This window comes from Heptranchias perlo, chromosome 20 (genome assembly GCF_035084215.1).
Source record: "Heptranchias perlo isolate sHepPer1 chromosome 20, sHepPer1.hap1, whole genome shotgun sequence".
In the NCBI taxonomy this organism is placed as follows: domain Eukaryota; kingdom Metazoa; phylum Chordata; class Chondrichthyes; order Hexanchiformes; family Hexanchidae; genus Heptranchias; species Heptranchias perlo.
In genome coordinates this window covers 53,112,222-53,125,701 of record NC_090344.1, presented here as the reverse complement: position 1 = coordinate 53,125,701, position 13,480 = coordinate 53,112,222, and the positions used below count along the sequence as shown (strand labels likewise).

The following is a 13,480-nucleotide window of genomic DNA, read 5'->3' as shown; positions in this document are numbered from 1 at the left end:
CACAAAAATAACACGACCTGAAGGGTGAGGTAAAAATTCAATTCATAGCTCTCGCTGCGAGGCGCCCTGTTCCAGCAAATTGTTTCTAAACCAAAGCAGGTTGTCACAAAGTGCACTTGTTGTTTAATAAAGGATTAGATGCATTGTAGTGGCACGATCTTTATACAATGGCTCTCTTTATCTGAAGATTAAATTTAGTCGTGCCGTTCATCAATTTAAAAATAACTTATCCTTCTACAAGCTGACGAGTATCCCTTGTCCCAGAAATCAATTTGAAAAGAGTCTTGCTGTACAGCATCAGATAGGATATCTAATTTCATTAATTTCTTTCAAGGCTACAATTCAGAGGCAATTTCACTTCATTGCTTTTGTAGACAAAAAGAATTAACTGTCTCCTTTGATGAGCCACACAGTGGGGAAGAAACAGAGGAACTAGGTTGACCCAGCCATCGTTAACACTGTTGGTGCCTATTTCATTGTTTCATTCATTTTATCCTGAAGTAAAACTCAAAATTACAGGACACCAAAGAGCAGCTTTTTTTTATTCTGAAGCAGGGGTGAAGGCTGAACAGGGCAGCACCAAGGGTTGGAAAGGCTGAAAGAGAAAGGCAAAGTAAATGGTGAAGCGATGGTTAATTGACAGCAAGCTTGGTTTTAAGAGTCTATGGATTCTAGGACGAATGAGGGGGGACTGGGAAAGAAATAGTTACAGTGGGCATCAGTGTGTTGATTCTCCAATTCAGGAATATATTTAAATACATTTAGTTAAAGAACTTATTGACCCTGACAATCCAGTGACCAATGGTGGTGTGGGACAATTGGCTGCGAAAGAGTCCTGTCACTGACCCCATGTGAATTCCCAAGGCTCAGCTAATTGTCATTGATTCTCCTGTCCTTACTATTAATGGTTAGAAAATCACAGGAACATAAGAACAGGAGCAACCCATCAACCTCTCGAGCCTGCTCTGCCATTCTATTAGATATTGGCTGATCTGTACCATCAGCTTAATTTTCCCACCATTGCTCCATATCTCTTGATACCCTTACCCAACAAAAATCACGAGTGCAGAATTTCCCAATGTGTATTCCTGACATGCACCGGGAGTACTGGAATGGGAAATCCCTCCCTGTGTATCTCTCCAAGATATACAAGGGTAAATTTAGCAAGGCCCCAAGCTGCCAACAAGGCCTTACATGCAGTTAATGTATATGGGAAAGTAACAGGTACGCTACCCACAATGGACAGGAACTCCCGCCTGCAATATTCTGATATGCGTTGGCTGCATGTGAGGCTCCTGTAATAGAAACTCTTGACAAGAAACAGAACAGACGTCTGATCTGCCCCAGTGGCCTCTTGCTAAACAGCACCATAAAACCTCAGATTGTTTCCATACCATCGTCTGATAGGTTACCTTTTAGAGCATGTTGTAAACCATTAATAACTGCATTTAAACATAAGCTGCACATTTTTCTTAATACCCTGTCAACAAGAGTTAAAGTAACAAGACAAATGACAAACGTCTCCTGCTGAATCTTTCAGGCCTTTACTATTTCACCAGGATTCCTGAGGATCCGTCTAATTGGACATCGCGAACCCAATCAATCCTTCCGTGTACACAACCTTCCAGTGGCCAAACCCTGCGACTGCCCTACTAGGTAGAAAACAGCACACCCCAGCATACCCAGGACAAGTGCACATACGTTTAATCTCCAGATAGATTTCAAACTCTGTACATATCACATGCCGAGAACTAAATGCAGCAGGAACACTCCCCATCTCTCCCCTTCTCCTCCACAACCTCTGATCCCTTCCAAGGTGTCAGCCCTGACTCAATGTTATCAATCTTGCCTCTGAGTCCGAAGGTTGTGGGTTCAAGTCCCCTCCAGGGATTTGAGGACAAATTCCAGGCTGATACTCCAGTGCAGTACTGAGGAAGTGCTGCGCTGTCGGAGGTGCCGTCTTTTGGATGAGGTGTTAAACCGAGGCCCTGTCTGCCCTCTCAGGTGGATATAAAAGATCCAGTGGCACTATTTCGAAGAAGAGCAGGGGAGTTCTCCCCGGTGTACTGGCCAATATTTATCCTCAACCAACATCACTAAAAAAGATTATCTGCTCATTATCTCATTGGTGTTTGTGGGACTTTACTGTGCATATATTGGCTGCCGCATTTCCTATATTACAATAGCGACTACATTTAAAAAGTACTTCATTGGTTGTAAAGCGCTTTGGGATGCTCTGAGGTCGTGAAAGGAGCTATAGAAATGCAAGTCTTTCTTTCAAGTCTTTTGTGTTTGATAATATGTCTAAAAGATATAATTCACCACTATTGATTGTGAATCAGTTTTGCATTTTGTTGTTCAACAGAAATGGCATAGACTGGAATGTTAAAATATTCAATAAACTGCTCATATGTGGACTAGAAACTGGTGAAAGGCAAATCCCAGTATCAAGGCCTAGTCTGTGGTGAGTCAGCTGACCCCAACCCAGGTGGTGTTGGGAGTTCTTCAATCAGCCTCAAGACCCCTGGATTAGAGAGGCACAAGACCAGCAGGTCTTTCTAGTGCTGAAGAGAGTGTGTGAGGCCATCAGGTGAGGACAGGAGACCTGCTGTGGTGTTCTCCGCCTGTCCACAAATGGAAGGTGGCTACTTGGGCCATGTCCTTGGACAGCATTTGTGGAATCAAACCCCAATAAGAGGTTCATGTCTTGAGGAAGGTAGGAGAGTAGACCAGGTGCCAAACACACAACTCCACGTTAAAGTCACATCAGGGTCCTATTTATGTTGTACGATCCCAACTTTTGTATATTTATGGGGCCCTTGTCTTCCTGTAACAAGGACCTGTTAAAATGGGGCAAAAGAATAAAGAGAGAGCCACACTTCCTGATTTTAACCCCCGCTCACTTGGGGTGGGGGGAGGAGGGAGAAGGAAAATCTGGTCTTAAAATATGGATAAGAAAAGAGCAGCTTAGAAATATCATACTGCAGTCGGGTGTTCGAATTGGTCTCTGCACCCTGGGCTGCGAAAGGGGAAGATCAGCCAGAAAAACCTGCTGCAAACTGCATGGCGTGAAATTCGACTTCAGCAGCAGCACAAAACGGGCGATAGCGAATCGGCTGCTCAGTTTACAGACCCCTGCTCCCCATTTTCTTTTGCATTGATTTCAATGGATTCCATGTTTTCCATTTTGCGACACTGCTGAAGTCAAATTTCTCCACATTTACGGACATTAAGTGGGAAAGGGATTGGGCTCAGCTGTGATAGATCACATGATAGAATAGCCTTTAACATAGATGTATGAAGAATGACAGCAAGGTACAACACACAATCCTATAGGAAGTGGGGAGAAAACTGAAAAATAATGTTGGTAAGGACAATGGGGTGTATTGTATCTGTCTTTCTAATCCTCAGATCACTGCTTTTAAACTGTGTTGATGTATGTTTGCTCAATCACACTGGAACATTATTGTGTCAATGTTGGATTGACAAAAGGCAAATTTACAAAGGCAGCTGTCCCGGTAAATACAATAGACAGATACAATACACCCCATTGTCCTTACCAACATTATTTTTCAGTTTTCTCCCCACTTCCTATAGGATTGTGTGTTGTACCATTTTCCACAACATTCACCTGAGGAAGGAGGAAGCCTCCGAAAGCTTGTGAATTTAAAATAAAATTGCTGGACTATAACTTGGTGTTGTAAAATTGTTTACAATTCTCTCTTGCAGGTATGGACTGATGTTGGGGTATAATAACACAACAACAACAACAACAACTCCTCGCATTTATATAGTGCCTTTAATGTAGTAAAACATTCCAAGGCTCTTCACAGGAGCAATTATCAGACAAAACTTCACACCGAGCCAAAGGAAGAGCTATTAGGACAAGAGGTAAGTTATAAGGAGCATCTTTAAGGAGAGAGAGGCGGAGAAGCAGAGAGGAATAGGGAGGGAATTCCAGAGCTTAGGGTCTAGGCAGCTGAAGGCACGGCCACCAATAGTGGGGTGAAGAGAATGGGGGTGCACAAGAGGGCAGAGTTGGAGGAACGTAGCGTTGTTGGAGGGTTGTACGGCTGCAGGAGGTTACAGAGATGGGGGGGGGGGGGTGGGGTGCCTAGGAGGGATTTGAACATGAAGATGAGAATTTTAAAATCGAGGCATTGCTGGATCAGGAACCATTGTAGGTCAGCGAGCACAGGGATGATGGGAGAACGGGACTTGGTGCAAGTTAGGGTACGGGCAGCAGAGTTTTGGATGAGCTCAAGTTAATGGAGGGTGGAAGATGGGAGGCCGGCCAGGAGAGCACTGGAATGATCGAGTCTGGAAGTAACAAAAGTATGGATGAGGGTTTCAGTAGCAGATGGACTGAGATGGGGCGGAGACGGGCGATATTACGCAGGTGGAAGTAGGCAGTTTTGATGATGGAGAGAATATGTGGTCGGAAGCTTAGCTCAGGGTCAAATCGTCTGGTTCAGCCTCAGTTAATGGCCAGGGAGGAGGATGGAATTGGTGGCTAGGGAACAGAGTTTGTGGCAGGGAATGAAGACAATAACTTTGGTCTTCCCAGTGTCTAATTGGAGGAAATTTCTGCTCATCCAGTACTGGATGTCGGACAATCAGGCTCACAACACAGAGGCAGTGGAGGAGTCAAGAGTGGTGGTGGTGGTGAGTTAGAGCTGTGTGTTGTCAGCATGGAATCTGACGTCGTGTTTTCAGATAATGTCACCGAGGGGCAGCATGTAGATAAGAAATAGGAAGGGGAGGGGGGGGGGGGGGAGAGCAAGGATAAATCCTTGGAGGACTCCAGAGGTAACTGTGTGGGAGCAGGAAAAGAAGCCATTGCAAGAGATTCTCTGGCTACAACTGGATAGATAAGACTGGAACCAGGCGAGGGCAGTCCACCCAACTGAACAGAGAGGTGTTGGAGGAGGATGGTGTGGTTAACTGTGTCAAAGGCTGCAGACAGGTGGAGAAGGATGAGGAGGGATAGTTTACCATTGTCACAGGCTCAGAGGGTGTCATTTGTGACTTTGATTAGGGCCGTTTCAGTACTGTCGTAAAAGTTCAAACATGGAATTGTGAGAAATTTGCATTCTCAGGACGTCCCAAAGTGCTTTATAGCCAATGAAGTACTTTTGAAGTGTAGTTACAGTTGTAATGTAGGAAACGTGGCAGCCAATTTGCGCAGAGCAACTTCTCACAAACAGCAATGAGATAAATGACCAGATAATCTGCTCTAGTGGTTGAGGGATAAATATTGGCCAGGACACCAGGGAAAACTCCCCTGCTGAATAGTGCCACAGGATCTTTTATATCCACCTGAGAGGGCAGATGGACCTCAATTTAACGTCTCATCTGAAAGACGGCACTTCCAACAGTGCAGCGCTCCCTCAGTACTGCACTGAAGTGTCAGCCTATTATTGGTCAGGTCAATTCTGGAGAGGACATTAAAGCCATAGAGAACGTACAATGTAGATTCACCAGGATGATTCTAGGGATGAGAAACTTATAGTTAACAGAAGAGACTTGAGAGAAAGCAGTAGAGCAGGCAAAGAGGGGATTTAATAGAGGTTTTTAAATTATGACGTGCTTTGACAGTGTGAAAAGGAAAAGACTAAGACTATTTCCTCTGGTTAAGGGAGTCAGTGATAACGGGCCATCAATTTTAAACTGTCAGTAAGAGAGTGAGCAGAGAAGAAAAAGAGAAATTTCTTTCCACAGGCAGTTGTTGGAGCAATGAATGTTCTACCACAGGGAATGGTTGAGTCAAAGACCATTGGATCTTTTAAAGGGAAATTGTATAAATATTTGATCAGCTGAAGATAAAGTTATGGGGAGAGGATAGATCTGTGTGATTACTTTTGGATTATTCCAACAAAGAGCCAATACAGACATAATTGACTGAATTAGCTCCTTCTGTGCTGTAAACTTCTTTGATTCCAACTCAGCACAGCCCAGGAACGAACCCTGGGACCTCCTTTCCTCCATTAAAATACTAAACAAAGGGTCAGCACAGTGTGATGTGTTGCATGGAATACAGAGATACGACATTCTGATAAGCCATTCTGATAGTCCTTCAGTGTGGTTCCACACTTTGAATCACTGCTTATTCCATTTTGGCAATCCACGGATATGAAACTGCCCTGATAGCTATGTAGGTAAATGTGTCATGTGGTTTGATCCTCAGCCTGTGGTCCTGGGTGGAGAAATAAGCCAGGGTCCCTGCTCCTGATCACCATCATTGATTTCCCATTGGAACTTAAGAACTTAAGAAATACGAGCAGGAGTAGTCCATATGGCCCCCTCAAGCCTACTCAGCCAATCAATAAGATCATGGCTGATCTTCTACCTCAACTCCACTTTCCTGCCCTATCCCCATATCCCTGATTCCCTTAGAGTCCAAAAATCTATTGATTTCAGTCTTGAATATACTCAATGACTCAGCATCCACAGCCTTATGGGGTAGAGAATTCCAAAGATTCACAACCCTCTGAGTGAAGAAATTTTTCCTCATCTCAGTCCTAAATGGCCGACTCCTTATCCTGCAACTATGCCCCCTAGTTCTAGACTCTCCGGCCAGGGGAAACAGCCTCTCAGCATCTACCCTGTCAAACCCTCAAAGAATTATATACGTTTCAATGAAATCGCCTCTCATTCTTCTAAACTCCAGAGAGTACAGGCCCACTCTACTCAACCTCTCCTCATAAGACAACCCTCTCATCCCAGGAATCAATCTAGTGAACCTTTGTTGCACCCCCTCTAAGGCAAGTGTATCCTTCCTTAGGTAAGGAGACCAAAACTGTACACAGTACTCCAGGTTCTCACCAGAACCTATACAATTGCAGCAAGACCTCCCTACTCTTATACTCCAACCCCCTTGCACTAAAAGCTAACATAACATTTGCCTTCCTAATTGCTTGCTGTACCCGCATGTTAACTTTCTGTGTTTCGTGTACAAGGACACCCAAATCTCTCTGAATACCAACATTTCTTAGTCTCTCACCTTTTAAAACACATTCGGCGTTTCTAGTGTGCATGTTTGGTTAGCATTGAGTTTGATCCTGCCCATGGTCAAATAGCTCTTTAGGGTCAGACATGAAGAATGGCCACTGGGGTGCAAGGTCCTACAAGGCTGTCGGTCTGTGTGGAACTGCACACTGCACCCTGAGAGTCGGTGGTTGGTGGTGGGGGCGGGGGGGGGGGGGGGGGGGGGGGAATAAGCTCCATAAATAACCTAAGATTGAAGCATGAAGCAAATCCAGCCACTGTGTTGGGCTCACAATTAATACCCCAAATATATGCACATAAAGCAATCCCTGTCACTAAACTCCTACTCAAACCCAACAAGTGGCTTCTGTATAAAACAAAACAAACAGAACAGAGGCTGTTTCCTCCTTTATCTTTATCGAACAGTCCCAGCAGTTTTTATTTTCCAGTGTCTGGCAAATTAAACCAACGTCATTACCTCATAGAAAATCATCTTGTCGTCAATGGAGGGCAGCAGCATTTTCTCTTCAACAGACAACTAGCCACTTTTCTGTGTTAAATCACAGAAAGAATATTTCTGCAATCTTGTACACAAGCTTGGGGGTAGGTCTTGACTGTGTAATAGTGTAAAACAGGTGCTAGCAAATCGGCAGCTCGTTTTACATCTCTCAGTCTGTTGACTTCAATGGAGATAAAAATGGGGAGAGATGTAAAGCGGGCAGCCAATGTGCTATCAATCGTTTTACACTAACACACAAAATCAAAATTGCCCACAAGACATTTTTTGGACTATAATCCCCTTTTCTGCCAATTTAAACAGATCAACTCCATCTCCCCACCATCTCCCTCAATCCTTTCTCTCTAAATTGACTCTCAAACTCTTTTACACTGCCTGCTTCAATGGCCTTTTGCTGGCAACTCATTTTAGAATGTGATAACCCTTTGTGAAAATGATTTCTTTTCTTGTTTTAACTAAAATTTTAACTTGTTTACCTCTGCTATCCGAACTTAACACAAGTCAACAATCTGCATCAGTTTTGTTAATTCTCTCCAAATTTTTGAAATTTCATTTCAAAAGTTCACTTCCAAAATGGATAAGTTGCATCTAAACTTCAAGTGAACAAGGGATGAGAAAGAAATTGCACCAGAAGCCTTAGTCATTGCAGGCTTTTGGGATATAGCTGTGGCCAAAATAGTCACATAACAGCAGTCACTTTTTAAAAACAATTCATTGTGTGTGAAGCACTTTAAGATTTTTTCAGATGATAAGGTGCTGTATAAATGAAAGTATTTAAGATATAGTGCTGTAGTCTGTGTTACCAATGTTGTGATTCTATCACCAACTATATATCAGTCAAAAACATTATTCAAAAAAGATGTTTTTCCCCCTGAAATTTATATCAAGTTGATTAGCTGTATTTTGAATCTTGTCAGAGCTGAGCAGAGTGCTGCTCATTTTCCTTGTCCCCTTCTTCTGCACAATATGCTGAACATTTTCAGGACTGGGGAGTTTACCACTTGCACCTAATCACTAGTTGATTTGGTAAAGATGGTAGAGACTGGGTAAGTGGAACTCTGGACAAAAAGATATTTTAAGAACTTATTTTTAAAATAGTCCACTTTATGGTTCACCCTCAGTTCTCTCCTCTCCTCATTTTGTACTGAAAGGAAAACAATGAATCCGTGCATTTATATTAACTTCATCACCTTGTCCAAATGTTTGACAGAATAGATGACAGTTTGAAGAACAGCGATTGTGTTATGTGGGCGAAGGCAGCAGCCATTCTGTACCAACAATGTCCCATACCAATGAGGAAACATGCCTCATTGTCTCACCCTTCTCCTCCCTTGCTGAGGATTCTGAGGCCAATTGCAGTTCTTCTCTCTCTTCCCCCCCCCCCCCCAGTGGAGATCAGCAATCAAACTTAGGATCTTCGGGCCTGTGTGGCTCAGTATCATTTCCCAACTGATCCATAGTGAGAGCAAGAAAATCGTCCAAAATTAAAAGCAGCAAATAATATTCATTTAAAAGTAGAATTAGAAGTCAGATTCCTGGTGCTGAAGAGGCAGGTTTAGATGGAACCTTCCCCCCTCCCCATAACCAGCAGCCTCGGCCTAGACTCGATCCCACATCAGATTGTCAATGGGCTGGGCTGATACGTGTTATTTTGTACTGATTGGGGCCAGATAGGAGACGGGCTGCCTCCTTCAGACTGCAGGAGTTAGAAGCAAACAGATTTGGAACTGCAAACATAAGAGCATAAGGGTTTCTTCGTGTTACTCAAACTCGCTGTTTATTACTCCATGCGTTCGATTGAAAGAACCCACAGCATCAGAGCACAAAAAACTTGTCTTGTTCTGTAACCCCCGACACCTCATTCAGTTATCATTCATCGGCTGTGAGCTTAGAGCGTCACAAAGTGCACTGCAGCTGAGCCCAATCCTGTCCTTGCTCCAAATCTTGACCTATGCACACTTCCAACAAGGGTCAATGAGTGTCCATTAGGAGTGGGAACCCTGGCTTATCCTCCCCTCACCACCACTATTCCTGGGGCCCTAACAGCCACCAAACTCCGATGAAAAACTCAGCACAGAACAAGAATCGAGCCTGGGATCTTCCTGATTCGCAGGCCTCAGTTCCACATCCCCTCACTTTGTTCCCCCTTCATTCGATTAACTCACCAACTTTACCAAAGGCAAGTTTTGGACACATTTTTGTCAAGAAAAATTAAAATGAACGTATATTATCAGCTTAACATGTTTTATATGGAGACTAGAAGATACAATACAACATAGATACATGCAATCTTTGGCTAATTTCAGAGGGGATTGTGAGATACATTCCAATAAAAGACTTAAAGGAGCCCAAATGGTTACTCGCGCTAATTTTTGATTTCACATTTTTACGAGACGATAACTCGTCGTCAGATATTAGACACACAATAAAAATATTTTGCACCAACTTCCGAGTGCCTGTACAAAAATAAATATTTAAAATGGTTTACAGAGATCTGGGAAATGTTAAAACCATCGTTTTTTAAAAAAAACTAAAAGGGGCAGTACCGTTACAAAGATTTTCATTGCGTGTTTGCTCTTTTAATATCCTCGGCGAGACACTTATTGTTTAACTCCTCTTTTACAAACTTTGGCGATTGACATGTAGAGTGATTTAATTCCCATCCTTAACTGTAGATATCAACCTACCCACCACAACCCACAGTACAAAACACAGACCAACCAAATCAAACCGGCCCCGTGAAAAAAACAGAATATATTAAACACTGATAGATTGTATCCGAGCCTAAACTTCAGCAGAATCAGTTCCGACTACCAGTACTGACTGAATGCTGCAGGAAATGACTGGAAATTAAGATGGGAACGCACTTGGTTTGGAAGCTTGTTCCGGGCTGATTAGTGCTCAGTTTACTGTGATGTGGAGATGCTGTGTGCAGTGGTCAGATTGGTGAGTTTGAAATTAACGCAGCAGCAGAATAGACTTTACACAGTTTGGCTATTCTGTGCTTTTTGTTTGGTTTCCAAGGTGCAGAATTGATTTTTAGACAGCCAAAACGGTAAGACTTTCCGTTAATTGAACCTCAAATCAATTAGTTCCACAAAGCCTCAACAAATCTATTTAAAGGGGAACAGTCTTCATGAAAACACGTTCATCAAATCCTTTTCTGTGGACACAGGGAGATCCTAAAAAGCCACGCGTTATACTGACGATGTCATCAAAAGCAGCACAGTCTTGTGTTTTACCTTATTTCCCCCACCCACCCCCAATTTTGTTCGAATTTCTCCTTTCCTCGCCCTGTAGCAACTTTCCAAAGAGTGAGTACTGCAGGCTATTCAACACCGCAAAGCCTAATCCGATCCCCACACACTCTCCAGCTAATCCCCCTCCCCCACTTCCCATTTCAGGACTGTTAAGATCAGTTGTATCGAGATTAGTAACTCAGCACAGACCAGGAATGGTACCCACAACCTCCTGGTCTATATGCTCGGTTCCACACTAGACTAAGTCATATTGTCAGGAGAAATACCTTTTGTCACTTTGTCGTGAAGATGGTTTCCTTTACTTTTAAAAAAAAGTTAGTCCCAGAAGTATAAACCTTTATAAAACACTGGTCAGGCCTCAGCTGGAGTACTGTGTTCAATTCTGGGCACCACACTTTAGGAAGGATGTCCAGGCCTTAGAGAGGGTGCAGAAGAGATTCACTAGAATGGTGCCAGGGATGAGGGACTTCAGTTATGTGAAGAGACTGGAGAAGCTGGGGTTGTTCTGCTTAGAACAGAAAATTGTAAACAATTTTACAACACCAAGTTATAGTCCAGCAATTTTATTTTAAATTCACAAGCTTTCGGAGGAAGTCTCCGAAAGCTTGTGAATTTAAAATAAAATTGCTGGACTATAACTTGGTGTTGTAAAATTGTTTACAATTGTCAACCCCAGTCCATCACCGGCATCTCCACATCATGACTACCATAGAACAGAAAAGGTCAAGGGGAGAAGACTTAATAGGTGTGTTCAAAATCATGAAGTGTTTTGATAGAGTAAATAAGGAGAAACTGTTTCCAGTGGCAGAAGGGCCGGTAATCAGAGGACACAGATTTAAGGTGATTGACTAAAGAACCAGAGGGGAGATGAGGAGACATTTTTTTTACACAGCAAGTTGTTATGATCTGGAATGCACTGCCTAAAAGAGTGATGAAATCAGATTCAATAGTAACTTTCAAAAGGGAATTGGATAAATACTTGAAGAATTTACAGGGGAAAGAGCATGGGAAGTGGGACTTATTGGATAGTTCAGTGAACTGGCACAGGCATGATGGGCCAAATGGCCTCCTTCTGTGCTGTATGATTCTATGAAATTCTGGCAGCTTTTACCAATGGTCTCCTAGTTGCTTTCTCCCAGCCTTATCCTTTGACATTCATTTGAGAAGAGGCTTCACTTCTGCAGGAATATGTCAGATTGGACTTAGTGACTAGTCCCAGGCATGTCTCCTTTATTCATGCCAACCCACTGGGGGTGAATGGCATAATCTTGTCCAGAGAGATTTCCGCCTCGCACTCCACATGGACAACAGTGGGTAAAATGCTGGTAATGTTCTGAGAAGTTTGAGAAATCTGGGAAATTTTATCAAAAGTCAAATCATTGTCCGTTGCTTGCACGACCACATGTGGCAGAAGATGGGGGTAACTGAGGGTCATCACATCTTTCTGAAAGGTGGTATCATGGTGATAGGATACCAGTTCATTGCTAAAATTCACCGTTTCCACATTGTTATTGGGGCAAAACTTATTGCAACCCAGAATGGTAGTAAATGCCTTCCTGAAGTCTGCATTAAAAGCATAGATGATGGGATTGAGGGATGAATTGGCCCAACCAAACCATACAAAGATATTGAAGGTGGTCTCGCTCACGCATGGGAGCCTCCCAGAGTAATGGACATTAATGTCACAAAAGGGAACCATGCAATTCAGCACGAAAAAAGGCAACCAGCAAAACACAAAGACTCCCATGATGACGGAAAGAGTCTTGAGGACTTTGGTTTCCTTTTTGAAAGATGTTTTGAGAGAAGCTTCATGAGCACAGTCGTTACCTTGGCAGTTCTGAGCATGTTCCACTGCTCTTTCCAAAGACGAAATCCGCCTTATCTGTCTCTGAGCGATTCTGTATATTCGGGTGTAGGTAACAATCATGATTGCCACTGGAATATAGAAGCTGATCAATGAGGAGGAAATAGCATACGTTTTATTCAAGCTTGAATCACAATCTCCTTGGATGGTTTCACTGATGGTTGCGTTGTCTTGAAGCAAGAGTACCTCGGATTTGTGCCAACTCAGTTGCACTGGGATGAAGGAAATTAAGATGGATAATAGCCAGGCCACGCCAATCATCACAAAGGCCACTGGTTGGGTCATTTTCCTTTCATAACGAAATGGACTGGCGATTGCCCAGTATCTATCCACACTGATAATGCACAAGTTGAGGATAGAAGCTGTGGAACACATGATATCAAAAGCCACCCAAATATCACAGAAGGCTCCAAACGGCCAGAAACCAGCCACCTCGGTGATGGCTTTCCACGGCATCACCAAGACAGCCACAAAGAGATCGGAGACAGCTAGTGAGATGACGAAAAAGTTCGTGACTTTAGATCTCAAGTGTCGGAACTTGATGACCGCGGCGCAGACGAGGGCGTTGCCCAACAAGGTGGAGAGGATAAGGAGGAACAGGAGACAACCTGTGACCACCCGAAGCGGAAATTGGCATTTTTCCTTCACTTGCTCCTGACTCTTTCCCCGAAGCCAAGTCTCATTGATCATGACTTCCAAATACCTAACGATGGGACCCAACAGAAGGCCATCTGACTCCGCCATGTGCCTTGGATGGGCACTGCTTAGCTCTCCATTCAAAGCGAGCCTCACATCCAGTCAATCATTGAGTTCAAGCAAGTTGAAAACATTGAGCGAGATCCAACCTCCTGT

The 13,480-nt window shown here is 43.3% G+C and overlaps 1 protein-coding gene across 1 annotated transcript; it reads right to left on the bottom strand.

The window, feature by feature from the left end:
• Positions 1 to 11,998: 11,998 nt before the first annotated feature.
• LOC137336052 (D(1C) dopamine receptor-like) lies at positions 11,999 to 13,300 on the bottom strand. The gene has a single exon (XM_068001554.1). It carries the CDS (start codon positions 13,082 to 13,084, stop codon positions 11,999 to 12,001), a length of 1,086 nt encoding a protein of 361 aa, XP_067857655.1. The 5' UTR covers positions 13,085 to 13,300.
• Between the last annotated feature and the right edge of the window lie 180 nt (positions 13,301 to 13,480).